This window comes from Sitodiplosis mosellana, unplaced genomic scaffold (genome assembly GCF_009176505.1).
Source record: "Sitodiplosis mosellana isolate CC-2019 unplaced genomic scaffold, AAFC_SMos_1.0 Smas_scaffold_6064, whole genome shotgun sequence".
Taxonomy (NCBI): domain Eukaryota; kingdom Metazoa; phylum Arthropoda; class Insecta; order Diptera; family Cecidomyiidae; genus Sitodiplosis; species Sitodiplosis mosellana.
In genome coordinates, this window is record NW_022601305.1 from 80,532 (window position 1) to 99,324 (window position 18,793).

The following is an 18,793-nucleotide window of genomic DNA, read 5'->3' on the forward strand; positions in this document are numbered from 1 at the left end:
AATTTTGACTGAAAATATTTTAACAATTTCAATTAGCTTTCCATCGACCTACATCAATGTTTACAAAATTGAGAAATTCGTGCGACAAACAATAAAAACATTTCTCATTTGGTTAACTTAATGAGAAATTCCATTGCTATTGTGACATTGACAATTTTAATTAAGATCTTCCTTTGCAGAAGATCAAATATGACGCACTGTGTTTATTACGAGGGGAAAATCACTCTAGAAAATAACTCTTTCGTTTTACAAATTACTTTCACTATTACTTTTTTTAAAAGAATTACAAATTACTTTTTATCATAGAAAAATATATTTTTGACAAGTAATTTCTAACAGAAAAGTAATTTATCGAATAAAAAGTAATTTGTAGTCGAAAAACTACTTTCAAAATTACTTTTTGTTCAATCAATTCCCAAAAAATTACTTGTCAAATAGAAATTACTTTTGAGTGATTTTCCCCTCGATTTTTTATTATTCTTTTTTTCATGTTCATTCCTTCTGTGTACACACAGCGATCGGCGATTCGGGTGGAGAAAACCTCTGTTGATGAATCTGTATTACGGGGGAATTTAATAAAACACATTGCTACTACAGTAGATCGCTATGAATGCAAGCGAGACTTTCGTGAGTTTTTTTTAATATAGAGATGCGCTCGAAGCGCCATCTCAATAACCCCAGGCAAAGCAAGTGTCAGCAGATGTTGAACCAACAACGCCATTTTATTTAGAAACATCAACTTTTTTTTTAAAGCCATCGATATATGTTTCAGCCCGAAGCCATTGAGATGGCGCTTGTGTATGACACGAGACAATCGAATCACACTGTTGTTGCAAGAGCATATACCACTAGCGACACCTGGCACCGATAGTAATATCCTATGAGTAACAATGTATTTTTCAGTTAACATATTTAGTTTATTTTTTCGGTACGGATCATTTTAAAAATATACAAAAATAAATATCGTTTTAGAGAAAGTACGGACCAATTGAAAACTCTCTCAACACTACACGTTCCTTTGCTCTCTTTCTTCATCAAACTAACAAAATTGGAACAATAATAATTTGGCCAATTTATTTAATATTTTTTCGTTGAATTTCATTTGAAATTATTATGTATTTGTTAGTTTGATGATGAAAGAGAGAAAAGGAACGTGTAGTGTTGAAACAGATTTCAATTGATCCGTACTTTTTTCTAAAACGATGATCAATGGTGGTTAAAATACCAAATCGATATCACTGTTGTAGTTTTTGACACGAAAAAATTTGTTCAGCGGTATAACCGGCCTAGTCGTCTCGAGACGGGTCTCCTGATTACAACGGTACCCAACATAGTGCCAGATCTGGGTTCCAAAATCTGGATTTTTCGCCCTCTTTTCGATTATTCTTCAAATGCTCGATTTTGAGCCATTTTCAGCGTAATTTCGAATGGTGAAACCAAACTCCCGCAAATGTGATCGGCATGAAACTTTCAGGATCTCATTTTTTTGCCAGACGTCGAAATTAGGGAAGATTAGAAGCCAATCGGAAGTGTTTTACGGGTAACTTCCATACAAATTTGAAATATTTTCATTAATTGTCAAATCAGTGTACTAAATAAGGCTAACAAAAATATTTATTTAAAAACGTCATTTTCGAAGTTTTTCATTGTTTTCACTTAAATGGTAGAAGATAGAGACGTAGTATCTTCAGCAATGTTATAGAGTTTGACAAGTTCTATAATTGTCCCGAAGACACATATTCCTTATCTCTTATCAATTCCAGAAAAACCGCCAAAAACCGCGAAAAACCGTGAAATATTAGTTTTTCGCGGTTTTCGTCGAATTGATCAGAGATAAGGAATATGTGTCTTCGTGACAATTATAGAGCTTGTCAAACTCTACAACATTGCTGAAAACACCACGTCTCTATCTTTTACCATTTAAGTGAAAACAATGAAAAACTCCGAAAATGACGTTTTTAAATAAATATTTTTGTTAGCCTTAGTACTAAATTATAGTCAAAAATGTTCTGTTTTTTTATTTATTCATTTTTTTAATAATTCAATGTTCAGTTTAATCACACACGGAAGATTCTGATGAAAAATATAAATTAATTTTCTCATAAAATATATTTTTATTGAACAATTGAAATATGTTATATGACTTCGCCATCTATTGTTCGGTTAACTAGTAGTACATTAGTACTAAACCAAAGTTTCAAATGATACGGAATTTTGTGCTGAGCTGGGTGAAACTCTTTCATTTTATGTGATAAGAATGTGGTTGATTGAATTCGTGTTATTTTATTCTAACGTTGTTGTTGTTGTTGTTGATGATGATGATCGGTGTGTGCTTTGATTTGTTAATAACTCATAATCCAACCACTTCGGTGACTTTCCGGTAATCAGCATTGGCGAAAATTCCGGTCTGATTCCTTGAAATCGCACGAACCACTGAGAAATCAACTGAATTATGTACTACGTGGTGGCCCAGTAACTCCAGGCCAGTCAATAATTTCTGAAATAATATCGCATAAAATAATAAATATATAAATGAAAAACAACGTGAATGATTGAAGTCAGTGCGCGCGCGTTAACGAGCATCGTTTACCTGTATAGTGCCGTATTCGTATTGCACTGCCATTGGCATTAGTTGATGATGTAATCGTGGTGCATCAACGGCTTCCTTTATGTTTTGTCCAAGCCATAGCCATCGCGCAATGACCTACATTTCGGTTTAAAGATTTTACAAAATGGTATCAGCGTTTCAAAAATACTATAACATGCATAGAACACATATCCGAACGCTTGTGTCTGTGTAAAACAATGTTCAAATGAATTGATTACCGTTGAAATGGCGGTTGGAATTCTTGTGCCACCTGCAGCTCCAATCACCAATCGCACATCACCGTTAGCATCGGCCAAAATTGTTGGACTCATTGAAGACATCGCACGCTTTTGTGGTGCAATATAATTTCCAGGCGATGCTGGCAAACCATACATATTTTTTAACGCTTTCACAGCAAAATCGTTCATCCCATTGTTGAATATAATGCCAGTTTGTTTGCCCGTTTTTCCTACTCCGAAACTGTACGATGGAAATGCGTTCGAAAAAAATATGATGCATTTTAATATTGACCCGTTATTTGACTAATTGAATCAGCAACATGGAGAATTCAATTCCAATACTTACTAATCATTAATGGACGATGTAACGGAAATTGCATCGCCGTTCGGTGCAAGAATCGAAACATGCGATGTTCCTTTGTCCGCAATTACCTGAAAATCGCCACCGTAATGCTTCGGATCTTCTGACGTGGCTGTGTCATCGATTTTCTCGCGGATTTGGTCAGCAAACTCGGTTGATAACATTTTATGCACCAACTGAAAGTGATATTTTTTTAGATGAAGTTGCTTTGATTTGATTTTATTCTTTCCGTTAAAAAATATTCAGTACAAAAGTATAAGCAGAAATATGTGTTTTCGGGCTTAAATTGTGTTTAAACTCACCTCCGATATTGTCCCAGAGTCGTTCAATTGTGTTCGATATCCAAATGCTATAAAGGACATGATTATTAAAAAAAAGTGGAGATTAGGGAATGAGGGGGAATTCATCAATTACCGTATTTGAAGGACTCAATGATCCGATGATGTGTACGAATTTCTTCATCTTTGGTCGCAATAGCGTGTCGTGTCAAGTTGTATCCGCTTAAAATGTTGAGTATAAATGCAACAAGTGGCCCACCCGCTGATGGCGTTACATACAATGTATTATCATTTATAGGCACTGATAAAGATGCCTCCCATCTTGATCTGCAAATAAAATTCAAATTCAGTCAGTTTTTTTTTGGCTTGAATTCAAGTCACATACACAGATTTATTGTAAAAAATTGTTCTCAAATAGTTTGAATAGACGTAGTATGAAACCGGAAATGAATTTTTGGTCAAAATTCAAGTACTTCTGAGTTATTACTAACAGAAGTAATAATATATTTGGAGCGATTGAGGGACACAGAAGCGTTACTCCATATTAAATTAAGATTCTAACTCCCGTCTAGAGGACTTTTACCTCATTCAATTTGTATATGCAGACGAAAGAAAAGACAAACTATTAGCATAGAAGTGTGCTTTCACCTGAACGATTCCAGATCTTCTTTTGTAATAATGCTACCGAGATCTCGCAAATCATCGACGATTAAAGCAGCCAATGTGCCATTGTAAAAGTCATCACCGCCATTTTCGGCAATCAACTTATAGGTTTTGCATAATTCCGGCGCCATTTGCACATGTTCACCCTGACGTCGCGGTATATTTGTTCCATTCACGAAGAAAGTCCTCCTTTTAACGAGAGAAAACATTCACAAAATGTACAAATATGTTGAAATGATTAACGACTCGTTGTCGGCAAGTCGTTTCATTTCATTTGTTTTATGTTGGTTTGGTGCTTACTTCAATCGATCTTCTTTCAGAATTTTCGGTGCCATAACTTTAATACAATTACTCAAATGCTTCGATACTTTAATTTCTGATTCACAAACTTTGATGGTCGGTTCAATAAGCTCTTTCCAACTGAATCGTTTCGATGCAAATCGCTGATACAATTCCCAATATCCTTTGACCTCACCCGGTACACCAATCGCTTTCGGCCCGGTAACGTATTCATCGGGAGTTTTGAACATGTCATCGGTGGCGGCCAACGGCGCCATTTCTTTGGAATTCAGTGTATACGCTTTTTGTTCCGAATGGATATAAAAATTCATGATGAATCCACCGCCAATTCCCATACTTTGAGACGTAGCAACACCGTTGCAAAACAGAGTTGCAATGGCTGCATCAAAAATATTTCCATCTCGATCAAGAAAATCCCTGGGAGAAAACAAACAGATTAAAAATTGCATTGAAAAACAGAGAGGAGAAGACAAACCTCCCGATTTGACTACATTGCTCTGAATCGGAGCATATGGCATAATTTTTGAACTGATACAATGTCGAAGCCGAAAGTGGCAATGGATACTTTGGATTTGATACGACTTTATCTGACATTTGTCCATCATTCAATAATTTTTGCACATACAAATACGCTACCAACAACACGCCCAAACCGACTAAGATTAGAACGAATTTATACGGTGTCGGCAACACTTTCCACCATTGAACACATGATCTGAAATGAGAGAGAAAGCGAAATGCGTGTGAAATCAATTTTTACACACAGTAAGTGGGTGTGTGTCTTTCACGGTGATGATAATTGATGATCGCCCAATAAAATCATTTGAAGTTAATAGTTTCAGCTCACAAGCTAGTCTCGTGAATTGGAGAGACTGTGCTTCAGCTTTTTGGATGCACGTTTTTGATAAATGTAACCCTTTTGTTGCCTACCTTCGTCGTTTGCTGTGCCGTTGTTTCGGCGCACTGGTTGGCCCTACATTTTCAGCAAGTGGTGTCGATTCAACTTGTATTGTTGTCATTGTTATGTTCACGTGTTCGGCGGTACACAACTGTTTGTTCGAGAAACAGAAGAAAAAAATAGTGAGAAACAAATTGCATTTTTTGCATTAAAGCAGTCTCGACACAATCAAAACCATGATATCAGCTAAATTATTTTATCAGATAGAAGTGATAGCACAATGAATATTATAACACGGTGAAAGCAAGCGATTGTCTTATAAAATCTGATTTTATAACTGAGACAGATGAAACTTAGAGCAAATAGAGAGAATTCCATTCGTAATCTTAAACTCTACCGTATTGTTGTCCATACTTTTTGTACTGATAAAAAAATAATTATCATCTGTATATTTACCGGTGCTTGTTAATGGATATTATTTATTGTCATTTCTCGAAAGTATTGATAATATAAATTGCAGTCTACGTTTTATCAAAGATTTTATCATGTGCTTATCACTTGCATTCAATGAAAAAATATCCTCCAGTCTTGAGCACTCCCATAAACTGTTGCAAATATTGGAACCTGCATTTTACAACTGTAATTTGTAAATTCAAGTCGGCTTATCAAAGTCATACATTGTAATATTCAATGAGTGCCACTTAAAAAACATCCAAACTCATCTAGTGCGTGAGACGCATGCAACCTGTGCTTCTCTCCCATAAGAACCAATGTATTTGACGTGACAGTGAATAGCGGTAGCGCCTAAATAGGATCTGCGGCAAATTAAGGAACTATCAATACTTCTTGTTGTTGCGAAATTCATGACAACAACAACAACAAGTATTGATTTGTTTGGACGCATGGTCACTCATTTAGTGAGTGAGACGCACGCGGATGAGATGAAAAGCGAAAGAGAAGCGGGCAACTCCATACGAACGAAAGATATAGTGCGCATACATTTCGTCACTCCGTCGTTAGAATACGGACACGAACACAAACACGTAGTACCCATTGACTCTATGTTCTAGTTGCGCGCTTCCCTTTCGCTTTGCTTCATCCCATCCGCATGCGTCTCACTCACTAAATGAGTGATCATGCGTCTCACGCACTAGATGAGTGTGGATATTTTTTTAATGACACTCACCGAATATTACAATGTATGATCAAAGTAGACGATAAAATCAATAAATAATAATAAGTTGATTGCAATTTTGTACGGTGTATTGATTCTGTCCAAAAAATTGTTTCATCATAATATCGCACGCACACACGATGGATGTAATTATACATAATGTGATAATTGGATGAGTCACTGATGCACTTCATTTCATTAAAATATGTTTATTTTAATTATAATTTACGATCAATTGACACAAAACAAAAGAAAAAACAATTTAGAAAACTTACATTTCAAAAATAAGCCACAAAAATGGCAACAAGGAACCAAGTAAAACGAAAAAAAATGACAGAATTTAACACTTCAAGAGAGAGCAGGAGTTTGTTGCTACAAACAACAAACTATTAACACACCCGGCATTAACCAACTAATTTCAGTCTCTCGATACAATGCTCATTTGAATATTCATTTCTCCGTCTCATCACAGACTGAATGCAATTCACCTTACAATTTATAATTTATACAAGCGTTGAAACACCTCCCAAATGACATCAAAGTGTCACATTGCAACAACCGATTGTGTTCACCGCTTATCACTATTCATATAATACTTAAAATATGCAATTGATAGCTTTAATATTGCCCACAATGCAAAATTGCATCATACATTCTCATTTTCCGTTTTTGATAAGCGTTCGTTAGCAACAATCGCTACTTACAAGGGCTCTGAACGGACAGTCCGGCTTAATTTAATTTTCTTTACTAAAAATCAGTTTTCAAATAAATAGAAATCTGCTTACAATTAGTTACTTGAAAAATTATTAGTATTTGGTACATCCTTTTAAGAGAGCAGGCGCCAGAAGCTTTTTGAAACCACAGAAAAAGCGTTCTTGCTATTATTCTTTTCGGCGATTAAACTTTACCATACTTGAAGAGCGCTTTTTATTATGATAGAGAGAGAAAAACATTTACAAATCGATTGAAAGTAAAACTCACTGGAATTCTCTTAAAAACGATTTATTGTCTCGAAGTGAGGTTATTTTCGACAAAACAACACTTAATATTGGCATTAATTTCTTTCACAAGAAATTTTGAATGATTCATTACGTCTGTCAATGAACCGTGTTTAAACGAAACACAGTTGATCTTCAAACTAAACATGCAGTTCTTTGTTTCCATTTGATATCATACTATACTCTAGGTTTAATCTCTTATTAACTCCCAATAATTTCGCTTTCATTATCGAAATGTACGTCATCACGGCGAAGATGTATAATGCCACAAAGCAACCTGGATGGAAGAAAAGAGATGATTTGAAATTATTGAATGGTTTTGATAAAGCACGGATTTGGAAAGCTCCGAATTTTGGACAATTTATAGCATATATAGCATGCTGGAAAGACAACCAAAAGAAAATGTGCTTTTTATTCAAGTCAACATTTTCAATGTTTGATGGAAAGTTTTGAGCTTTCTGTTTTGAAATGATGAATTAACATAAAGTGTTTTTTTTTTAATTACTCTAAGCCTTATCAATTAAATTAACCTTATTACACAATCATTGAAATCTTTGGTGATTTTACCTGCAGTAAAATAGATGCCACCTGTCAAAAAGCCTTCCAAAGAGCAACTCGCATAAATTTCAAGGATAATCAAAAGTGAGAAAAACAAAAACCAAAAAATCAAGCTTGTCAGCATTCGTTTTCTTCCCGCCTATTAAACACCGAAGAAACGTTCATTTATTAGATATCTCAATTGAATGGAATATCAATTCCATTGTTAAGAATCATTAAAAATTGATTTATCCCATACATTTACAACACCCAACCACCATACGATCGTCATCCCTATATTTACGACTGAAAATAAGTTTAAATTTTTTTTTAGAAATGATGAAAATACAAATTTCATTAAAAAAAAAACTTCCGAAACACATTTCCTTGAAAAGCATTAAACTCACCACCAAAGCCAATTACACCGGCATACACAATTCCCGACGGCAATCCCGAACAAAACCGTGTTGCACCAACTATGAATGCAAACATCACCAAACTAACCGCAAATCCAGCGACTGTCCAGTCAAAACCGCCATCGAATTGTTGTTGTTCAGATGTGTTTCTTGTATATGTATTCTTCAATGAACTGTAACACGTCAGTAGCACGAAATAAAAAGCCATAAAGAACACTAGAAATATTGAGAAACGAAAATTCGGAGCCAAATTCGTGACAGATCAAATTATTCGTGATGGTTTTTTTAGAGAACAGGTTTTGTGTTTGAAATGTTCATTTCTTCATTTGGTTCAATTAGAAACGTTCAATGTCGCAACAGTATGAGCAATGAACGCTGCACATGGTCTCGGAAAGACTGTAAAGTTTTCGAATCACTTGCTGTACCGTGTACCTGCTGTAAGAACTACTGCAATATGATGAAGAGACGGATCATATTTATATCCATATGATATTCCCGTGGTAAGATAGTAAAGTATTCCAAAGAATATGTCGTTCATCCAGTAAACCATTGGGAGACCGTAGAAGATCAACGACGCCGCCATAAATCCAGATTCACTCTGTAAAAATGCAAGAGATTTCATAAATTCGGTTGATATTCTTCAACTTTAAAAACGTAGATTGGAAAAGTTCTCCAATGGTGCACATCTAGCGAAAATCGTCCTACTTACGAGCGAAATTGAAGAGATCCATAGAATAAGACCAACGAAGTAAAGGACTGAAAATTGAGCGAAAATTCATTGAATTGTTTTCAAACACCAGTTTTTTTAAAGTAAAAAAACAATCAGTTTAGCGCATTTCATCGCACTGGTCAATGGTCAATTGGTCATGCATGTAAAATGATCAATGAAATGATCTTCTCGAAAGAAAATCACGAAATAATGCGAACAGAAAAACTTACAGAAAGTTATGTATGTGAATCGAAGCCATGATTTCATAAAAATCGCATCATCTGCATATGCTGTCATAGTGGGAACTACAATAGCTGCTATAACGCTAACGGTGTACACAATACCCAAGACATTGGCCATTTTTGAAATTCCTCGGCTTGAAACACCCTTAGATTGACTGTTTTCCATTTTAACGTCTCACTTATGTCAGCTAACACGAATTGCCAAAATTCACACAAGAAATGGTTCGATGTTCGTGCTGTGGCCCAGTTTTAAATATAGATGAAAAACGCCAATTGTGTGTAGTTCACGTGAACGAAATGAATTTCTGATAAGATTATCTTGGAACGCAGCCAAAAATCACTCTGGTTTAGTCTAGCTCTCTCCAGTTTACTTGATCACTCAATCACTAGATGCGAGTTGTTGCATAACACGCATAAAAGAGAAATTCCGTTGCTTTTTTTTGGGCGAAATTTTCACTGTTCAACAAATGAAAAGAATTAAATCAACCAATTTGTCCAATTGAAATGATTTTTAATATGAAAAATTGCACGAATTTTGACTGAGAACAACTATACCAGTTCAGACCTTTTTTTTAAAGAATTTTCGGCCAATTCAACGAATTCAACGAAAAAAAATTCACAATCGTTCATCAAACGGAAGAAAATTAAAAGTAAAAGAACTGATAGAACGACTGATTCGTTCGCCGCTTGTGTGATACTGCTTGTGCTAATCAACTTTCTATGCCGGTTGGCATTGGCATTGGCATTTGCATTATGTGTTTACTTGTTTGTTTATTTTTAGAAAACATATATGCTCAAGAACTCACATACACATGCACATTCATGTATACACAAACACGATTATCAACGCAAGCTGCGTAACGTCGGCACTCGTTGTGATTATGTGATTGTGCTTGTGATTTTAGATTTTAATCGTCGAACCATTTAGCGTTTTTTTCTTCTCTAAAAATCCATACAAAAACGCACGTGTTTCAAATCATTTTGTCAACATGGATGTATTTGAGAGGGGCGCTTATTTAAAAAGATTACCTTTATAAAAAACAGAGAATGCGACTTGACGACAAACGCACATAATTTTACGTGCTTTAAAAATGCAAAGCGATACGTTTGAGTTTTGGCGACGGCTGGTTCAGTCACACAGTCGCTGCGTGTGTAAAACGCATTTCCACACAGTCGATGACAGATAGCTAGAGGATATATGAACTCAGCAAGCTGAGATTGGGACGTTTGGATTTTGTGACTTGCTATTCGTGCAAATTTTTGTAGAATTTTGGTAGAGTGTTGATGGAGCCTTGGAGTGTAATGGAAATGTGTTTCAAACTCCTCTCCATCATAAATTTGTTTGAATAGCACGTCACAATGTCAAAATATCCCAATCTCAGCTTGCTGAGTTTCTATGCTCAGCATATATCCTCACCTATCTGTCATTGACTGTTTCCACATTTCGAGCGGAAAATCAACGTTTTTCTCTCATTCTTGTGTTTTGTTCCTTCATGTCATGAAGAACGGTGACTTCTGAGCCCAATAATTATATTTGCTACTAAATTGCGATTTGTTTTGAATGGGCCTTTTGCTGGGTATCGTTGAGTGAAGAAATATTGGGTATTAGCATTCATTTTGATTGCTTTCGATGTGTTGCTTTATATGCAACGTACCATCCTGACGGACTCCGTGAAATCGTACATTTTTGGTTCCGTCGCTTGAATGGTAGACAGCTCTTTGTTAGGCCGAAGTATGAAATCACACAAAATACTGAAAAATTGATGGAGGCAATGAGAAAATAACGATTTTTGAGAACCAAATAACAAGGTTACAAGTTGTTTCGATTAAAAAAGATTTCAAATAATAAGTGTTATCGAATCAACAATATATTAGAGGTGAAATTGTAAATATCTTTTCATGGTTCATTCGTGGAATACCTATCAATGCTGTGAATCTGTATGCATTTGTCCATCCGTTCTGTGTACAGCATAAATGGAACGTCCAAAGACCAAATAGCAAACCGAACCAAATCACTGTGGCCGTACGTCCTGAGTTGTTCTGTTTGATTGAGAGAGAGAGAGATGATTTCGGATCAATTTGAATCGAAATATACATTATTTTGCCAAATTGAAATATTTACTTCGTTTCTTGCAAATTTTGCGGAAAAAAATCGATTCAACTTACATTGTTTATTTTATGTAGCCAAGCCATCGTCATAGCAATGTTCAGAGCTGTAAAAACTTTCTTTATTATTAATTTGTGAGGAAAGTCTCTGCGATTTCGATTCCGACAAAAATCTCCGCGAAAGACTTACCAATCGTTAAAACAGCGATCAATGCAAATGATTCGGGTAAATAGATTATAGCTATGAATAATATTACCGTCCCATTGATGAATGCTATCATCAGCCAATTGAGTGCTATCGCAACGCATTTCCTACTTTCTCCATACAATTCGACTGATTGTGAACTTTCCAACGTATTTTTTTCAATTAATCTGTTGATTATTCGATTGCTCATAATCAGAATAACGCAAAGAGCCACACACAGTGCTAAACGAATAAGGAAATGTTGAAAAAAATGAATTCACTTTTTGCTGTTTTTTCCCTGAACTGATACCCACTTGTAATTATGAAAATCATAATGTAATTTGTCTCGTTCTCATGAAGGCGTACAAATGTCCAGAGGAATTTGCAAAAAATCAACGAAGCCACCACGAATACTCGTTTGTTCTAAGAGAGAGAGAGAGAGAGAGTGAATCAAAAATGATGTTGATAAACTGATTGAACCTCAAATCTGATATGGATGTGAAAGAAAAAGTAAACGGAAACACAGTAAATAAAGCAATTTGAATTACTCACTTTAACGATACACGAAAAAATGCCTATCCAATTGAAGACTGTAATTTTTTAAAGAGACTTCAACATTAATACATGCCGATAAAAGTTCACAACACATAAACATATGAATCAAAAACGAATTAAGCTTACAAATTATGAAATACATGGATCTCATCATAATTTTTCTCGTTTGGTCATCTTCTGTTTTCAATTGGGAAATCGATCCAAAAAATACTACAAGCCCAACACTATAAATAAACCCAACACAAGCTGCTACTTTTCCCGCTATTACACGTTTTCGACGATTCCATCGACCGCTTTCCATTTTGATTTAAAGCAAAGTCTTCAAAATATTCAAACACAGTTGCCGGTTTCTTATCAAAACGTTTTGTTATCTTTTAAACTTTTCCGTTATCGTATTTGGTTTCTATTCATTAACTTTGTACTGTTGTTTTTTCTCATGGAAACGACGGCAATATTTTAGTTCCATTATCGCAAATTTTTTGCCACGAATTTGAATAAAAGCTTGAAATTATCCCTGAAAATTGTTTCGAATCAATGCCAATATCCTAGTTATGTCCTTTTTCACAATGTATGTATCTGTTTCGAACTCGGAAGCTAATTAAAAAGTTCAAGAGTACCGTTTCATTTGAAAACACAGAAGTCTCGATTTATCTTTTCTATAAAAGTCTCTTATATTATGAAAACAGAAAAATTATCTTTCGATAAAAAATTGCGTGTTATTCCGACAGTTTCAAGAAATCAAATGTGAATTTCAAACGTGTTGTTGTTGATTCGTTGAATTGTTGAATATGTGCGATATAGAGACGAATGACGGTGAACGTTGTTAGTTGTTATTATTCATTCCATTTCTTCAAATTCGATTTTATTCTACCTGTGACCGGGACACTCCAAATTTCAGCGTTGTTTTCATAATATGATCTCCTTTTAAAACTCTCTTCATTCTATCTAGCAATATCGTGGACCTGAATAAAAGAGCTAGGCCTGTCCAAAGATTCAGTAGAATTCCCCAAGCTATTAAGCTAATTGAACAATCCATAGCTCGCGTTCTTTTCTGTTGCAACGAAAAAAAAGTGAAACAATTTTTGTTTTGAGCGTTGTTTTTTTGGTCAAACTTCAGAGATTAAATCCATTCGACACCATTCTTTCTTTGCTAATTTTTATACATCGATATTATTTCAATTACACTTACTTCAAGCATTCCCAGTAACCACAACGCGAATGCAACACAATTAAGAACTGTTAATGAATGTTTTTTTTAACGCTTTTAAAACTTTTATGTGTATAAACTATAAAATTGTGTTTTTCTTCCGAAAATTTTGTTTCAACAAATTCGAAATAACTTTTCAATTGAATCCAATAAATTGCAGAATATAAAACTTATCGAGCGTAAAATACATGTATCCATCCGTGAAATTGTCTTCCTTCGGAGACACATTTGCAAAAAACACTACAAGTCCAACGCTGTTTATTAAACCCGTCCAAATGACCACATTTTCGGCTATCGAACGTTTGGAATCATCATTCGATTGGTCACTATTCATTTTCTATGAAAATTTATCCTTTTTCAATATATGTAAATTCCGTTTTGGTTGTTAACCAATGCTTGAACATCAATAAAATGTGCCTGCTTTTATGGAAAGCCTTTCGATACTGGTTTTCTGTTTGATTGATTAAATCGCATTTGACATTCTCAGCTACAGCCATCGATTTGCAACGAATTGTATACATGAAATATTAATTGACCTCGAAATCAAAGTAAACAAAATACACGCTTCAGACAGTGATTTTCTTAATATTCAAAACAAATTCTCGGCTATAAGACAGATCAAACAATCAAAATAAAATTCATTTGCGTTTGTTTTTTCACTGCGTATTCAAAATTCAAAATCAATAAAAAAATCTATTACTCAGACGAAGAAGAGGTGGAATGTTTCAAGATCTTTCTTTCGCTCTTAAGTAATCCAATTCTTCACAATTCTAACAAGAACAAGATTGAATTTTACATCGAACGATCAGAAACACTGTGGCTGCGTCTGCAGCTTGTGTGATACTACACACTGCAATGCAATCGCCACAATGACCGCTGTGAAATATTGGTTTGGAAACTGGTTTACAAACACGAGTTATTACAGGCACTCATACATTGATACGACCATCGGTTGCATGATGACCGCATCAAATTTTTACATGTTATATGCTTTTTACAGGTTATTTGATTATCCATAGTATATATGCGATTTTGGCGACGGAAAACACACTCGTTGTGATAATTTATAAGAATGTTGATGCGTAAGGATCGGAGAGATGAATGGATTGGAATTCCCCATGAAATTTTTTCTCGTTAAATGAACTTACGTGCACAAGATCAGTGATCGATCTTCATACACAAATTCCCGTATCAACGATGCAACTACTATCGCTGACACATTTCGGTGTAGAATTTTCTATTTGCTTTAGGTCAATCTTTATTTCAACAAAATTATTTTAACGGGGATAACATCAATTTCAACATAATTATTTGAATTCTGCACTGTTTGCTTTCGATCAGCTCTCAAAACTGCTACAAAGCTCAACACAGCGATGAAATACACAATTATCCAGAAAACTAGACCAAAAAATTATTGAGAAAATGGATAAAGTGTAAAAATTTGATATATGCATTTATTTCTAATTAAAAAGTGATTCAAATCATACTGGTTGCGGCAATGAACACGCATGTATTAGTTTCCGTACGGTGAATGACAATCATTGACATGATAAATATCCATATAGCTAGCATCAAACCCCAAAGTACGAACGGCAATAACATACATCGGGTGGAGTTCTATTGAAACGAGAATAAAATTGTATTGATTGAATTCTTTAGCATTACCATTGCAGTATAGATCATGAGTTTGGATACGTCTACAAAATACAATGTTTATGATTCTCGTTTTTGTTTCATTCAACTCAAATTCATTTTTGAGAGCTTTTTTGAATTCAGCCCGGATGGAGGATTCTGAAAAAGAAAATAGACAGTATTTTCGAATTTGTTGGATTTACCTTGTTCACACCAATCAGCCAAAGTACAGCGGAACCAAAGTTTAAAACTGCAGAAAAAAAAAACGGAATAATTTGGTTGTGTTCAATTCTACGGGTTTTTTGAAAAAGAAAAAAATCTATTTCTATCATTCAACGTAATTTCGAATGGTTGGCCAAATTCTAATCATTCAGTCATATTCATCGACGATGAATCAATCCATCCATTTAGTTTGAAAAAAAATCAATATGTCAAATAGTACCCAATATTACACAACAGCCATCGACAACAAACTTACCCATCCCCAGGAGTGACAATAAGAACTCAATTAGACCATTTACTTTCCATATAAAAACACCCAATAAAAATATGTTTATGACTGACATTATCAGCCAATCGACTGCTATTGCCACGCATTTCCAATAAAATGTACTGTTTTCTTCATGAATTTTACGCAATTGTGGATTGTCCGCAGTGTTTTTATGGGCAGATCTTTTATTTCGTCGATAAATTATGATCAAGGCAATGTAAAGAGCCACGAAAAGTGCTAAAAAGATATCGGATAAATAGATATGTGCGATATATTGACAAGTATCGACGAATGTTGATATATTTATAATTTTTAAAGACTTGATGTGATCCTTTGATTCTACGAAAGGATTTTGGACCAAAATTCGAACTCCTACCTGTTAAAGTAACAATCAAAATATCAGAGTTGCCTTCATAAATAGAAAAATTCCTCTCGAGCACGAGTATAATTGTAAGTGAGAAAAGCGTAAAGCCTGTCCAGAGATTTAAAGGTACATTCCAAAGTATCAATGCTACTGCCGTGAGTCGCGTTCTTTTCTGTTACAACGAAAAAGGTAAAACAATTTTTGTTTTGAACGTTTTTTCTTGGTCAAACTTAACAGTTAAAATCGATCCGATCATTATTTTTTTAGCTAAATTTCTCAATGTATCGATTACACTTACTTGAATGTATCCAAATATCCACAATGCGAATGCGACACAATTGGACACTGTCAATGCAAATGAATATATTCAAACCATTTTAAAACTTTTATGTTTACAAAATAGAAAATTATATATTTTTTTTCCAAAACTTTCTCAGAAAGTCTTTCTGTTGTATTAATATATATAATTTCAAAATTAATTTTCGATTGAATCCGATAAATGATCGAATTCAAAACTTACCAAGCGTGAAATACATGCATCTAACCATAATAGACTTTGCACCAGGGAAATTGTCTTCATTCGGAGACACATTTGCAAAAAACACTACGATTCCAACGCTGTATATTAGACCCGTCCAAATGGCCACATTTTTGGCTATCGATAGTTTAGCATCACCATTCGTTTGATCGTTATTCATTTTGAATTATTTTATGATAATTTATCCTTTTTCGACCAAAAATTCCGTTTTGGTTGTCGACCAATGCTTGAACATTGATAAATATGTCTGCTTTCATGGAAAGCCTTTCGATACTGGTTGAATAGATTAAATTGCATTTGACAGTATCAATATGGATTTGCAAATTGACCTTGATAAAGTAAACAAAATACGCTTCAGACAGCGATGTTCTTAATATTCAAATCAAATTCGCGGCTATAACACAAACAATCGAAATAAATTTCACTTGCGTTTTTTTTACTGTGTTTTCGAAAATCAAATCAATAAAAAAAATGTATTGCTCATACTGAGAAGAGATGTTCAGAATCTTTCTTTCGTTCGTAAGTGAAGAAATTCTTTACAATTCTAAGAACAACACTGGATCACATTGGACGATCAGAAACACCGTGGTTGTATCTTGTGTGATACTACAGTGTAGTATTGCTACTCACTGTAACACAAATGCAGCATTGACCGGCGCGAAATATTTGTTTGGAAACTGGTTTACAAACACATGTTATCACAGGCACTCATACATCGATACGAACATCGACCACATGATGACCACATCAAATTCGGTCATTTGTTTATTCATTCAATGTGTGCGAATTTCGTAATGCGAAAAATCGTTTTTGCTTTGCCTTTCTTCGTGCTCATGCGAATCATCACCAGCTGAGTAAACCTGCATGAAATAGAAGTCAACACATTCAAACACATTTGCTGCGATCATTTGCTATATTATTTTCGATCCTTTGGTATATTCTACGTATTAAAAATGTCTTAATAAAAATAGACATTTACTATTGTTTGACTACTTCAAAATTTCATTTTTTGATTTCAATGCATTTCGAAGAAAAATTTCATCATGTTTATCCGAGTGGTGAATATCATCAAAATAATAAAAACATTGGCTTTTCTCCTTTTTTCTTCTTTTTTTTGCAGATAACAAATCACTTTTCGTGGAATATGTATAAAAAATAATTCAGCGATCTTTGTTTATCTTATTTGGTGAATAACATTCTTTTACATGTAAATATGCACGTAGACAGTGTCACTAGACACGCGCCAGTATCTGTTGGATGCAAAATTGTGCCATACACATTAGGGTGGTCCAAACTGATTTATCATGGTGAGGTATATGCTCCCAAAAGCTTAATCGACCTTATTAAATCCGACTCCAGGATTGGCTCGATTCATAATCAAATCCGTTCATCAATTAAAACTGCTGCCGAGTCATCCAGCCAAACCACTAGGTAATTTATAGCGAAAACATATCAAATCAATTTTTCCTATTTGTTCCACCGATGCAAGGAAGAAGCTTTTCAAAGAAATCACTTTGCAGATACCATCAAATACTGTTCTCTTCACGACGGGCACGAAAGCGTATCGTATTCAAATATGGCGATAGTAATGTTGTTCAGGGAAACGTGGCCAAGCTGCGTAGAAGATATTTTCAGGTAAACTAATCATAATTCCGAAATAAAATGCAATTGCATTTTTCCTTCAGGGAAAAAGAATAAAAACAAGCGAAAATATATTCATAAAGACCAAATTGGAATCAATATTCATCGTCAGCGATGATTTTAATGTTGAATTTATCAATTAATTTGTATTTTCATTCCATTTGTGTTGTGCTCGTTTCATAAGGATATTTTCACGACATTAGTCGATGTGAAATGGCGTTGGACGATATTTGCGTTTGCCATGAGCTTCATTGGTACATGGTCAGTGTTTGCTGGAATTTGGTGGCTCATTGCCTATACACACAACGATCTGCCCGGTATGAGACCTGTCAATAAAACATTCATTCCTTGCGTTGCAGAACTCAAAAGTGTTACGACCACTTTCTTATTTTCCGTTGAAACACAATACACAATAGGTAACTATCTTAAACACCTACGTTAATGTCAGTTGTTCTCGAAATCGAAACTGATCTATTTGTTTTCTTCAGGTTATGGCGTTCGTTATGTTACGGATCAATGTCCCGATGCGATACTAACGTTATGCATTCAGTGTATTTTGGGCGTATTAATTCAAGCATTTATGGTGGGCATTGTGTTCGCAAAGCTGTCACGGCCCAAGAAACGTGCGCAAACATTACTATTCTCACGAAATGCCGTGATATGTCATCTAGATG

At 34.7% G+C, this 18,793-nt stretch overlaps 3 protein-coding genes across 8 annotated transcripts; 1 reads left to right on the forward strand and 2 right to left on the reverse strand.

The window, feature by feature from the left end:
• Positions 1 to 2,010: 2,010 nt before the first annotated feature.
• LOC129573397 (glutathione hydrolase 1 proenzyme-like) lies at positions 2,011 to 6,979 on the reverse strand. The gene is made up of 11 exons (XM_055453882.1): positions 6,776 to 6,979; positions 5,359 to 5,477; positions 4,904 to 5,143; positions 4,429 to 4,845; positions 4,114 to 4,317; positions 3,602 to 3,792; positions 3,490 to 3,536; positions 3,173 to 3,363; positions 2,827 to 3,067; positions 2,591 to 2,704; positions 2,011 to 2,497 (listed from the first exon to the last, which is right to left on the reverse strand). Exons 2-11 carry the CDS (start codon positions 5,445 to 5,447, stop codon positions 2,351 to 2,353), a joined length of 1,881 nt encoding a protein of 626 aa, XP_055309857.1. The 5' UTR covers positions 5,448 to 5,477; positions 6,776 to 6,979; the 3' UTR covers positions 2,011 to 2,350.
• A 507-nt stretch (positions 6,980 to 7,486) lies between these two features.
• LOC129573398 (uncharacterized) lies at positions 7,487 to 17,317 on the reverse strand. 6 transcript variants are annotated; one of them, XM_055453888.1, is made up of 23 exons: positions 16,461 to 17,317; positions 16,239 to 16,285; positions 15,953 to 16,112; positions 15,565 to 15,813; positions 15,290 to 15,336; positions 14,942 to 15,071; positions 14,155 to 14,852; positions 13,437 to 13,990; positions 13,119 to 13,298; positions 12,374 to 12,942; positions 12,245 to 12,282; positions 12,007 to 12,115; positions 11,699 to 11,935; positions 11,569 to 11,615; positions 11,322 to 11,442; positions 9,968 to 11,154; positions 9,391 to 9,858; positions 9,161 to 9,207; positions 8,884 to 9,049; positions 8,443 to 8,667; positions 8,295 to 8,341; positions 8,066 to 8,195; positions 7,487 to 7,775 (listed from the first exon to the last, which is right to left on the reverse strand). In XM_055453888.1, exons 1-7 carry the CDS (start codon positions 16,636 to 16,638, stop codon positions 14,713 to 14,715), a joined length of 951 nt encoding a protein of 316 aa, XP_055309863.1. In that variant the 5' UTR covers positions 16,639 to 17,317; the 3' UTR covers positions 7,487 to 7,775; positions 8,066 to 8,195; positions 8,295 to 8,341; positions 8,443 to 8,667; positions 8,884 to 9,049; positions 9,161 to 9,207; positions 9,391 to 9,858; positions 9,968 to 11,154; positions 11,322 to 11,442; positions 11,569 to 11,615; positions 11,699 to 11,935; positions 12,007 to 12,115; positions 12,245 to 12,282; positions 12,374 to 12,942; positions 13,119 to 13,298; positions 13,437 to 13,990; positions 14,155 to 14,712. The 6 variants fall into 6 exon arrangements, with proteins under 6 accessions (XP_055309863.1, XP_055309864.1, XP_055309862.1 ...); XM_055453889.1 differs by having other exon boundaries at positions 13,437 to 14,060; XM_055453887.1 differs by having other exon boundaries at positions 8,443 to 8,624; positions 13,437 to 14,852.
• A 374-nt stretch (positions 17,318 to 17,691) lies between these two features.
• Positions 17,692 to 18,786, forward strand: LOC129573413 (inward rectifier potassium channel irk-1-like; the record flags this gene model as incomplete). Its single annotated transcript, XM_055453905.1, has 4 exons — positions 17,692 to 17,909; positions 17,999 to 18,113; positions 18,304 to 18,535; positions 18,608 to 18,786. Coding segments are annotated over exons 1-4 (744 nt in total), but the record flags the coding sequence as incomplete, so codon positions are not given.
• Positions 18,787 to 18,793: the final 7 nt, after the last annotated feature.

Coding starts and splice junctions, on each gene's coding strand:
- LOC129573397 (XM_055453882.1), bottom strand. CDS start 5,447: ATGACAACAATACAAGTTGAATCGACACCACTTGCTGAAAATGTAGGG. Junction 5,144..5,358: donor CGGCACAGCAAACGACGAAG/GTAGGCAACAAA, acceptor CTCTCATTTCAG/ATCATGTGTTCAATGGTGGA. Junction 3,068..3,172: donor ACATCGTCCATTAATGATTA/GTAAGTATTGGA, acceptor TCCATCGTACAG/TTTCGGAGTAGGAAAAACGG.
- LOC129573398 (XM_055453888.1), bottom strand. CDS start 16,638: ATGAATAACGATCAAACGAATGGTGATGCTAAACTATCGATAGCCAAA. Junction 15,337..15,564: donor ATTGTCACTCCTGGGGATGG/GTAAGTTTGTTG, acceptor TTTTTTCTGCAG/TTTTAAACTTTGGTTCCGCT. Junction 15,072..15,289: donor GGCTGATTGGTGTGAACAAG/GTAAATCCAACA, acceptor TCGTTTCAATAG/AACTCCACCCGATGTATGTT.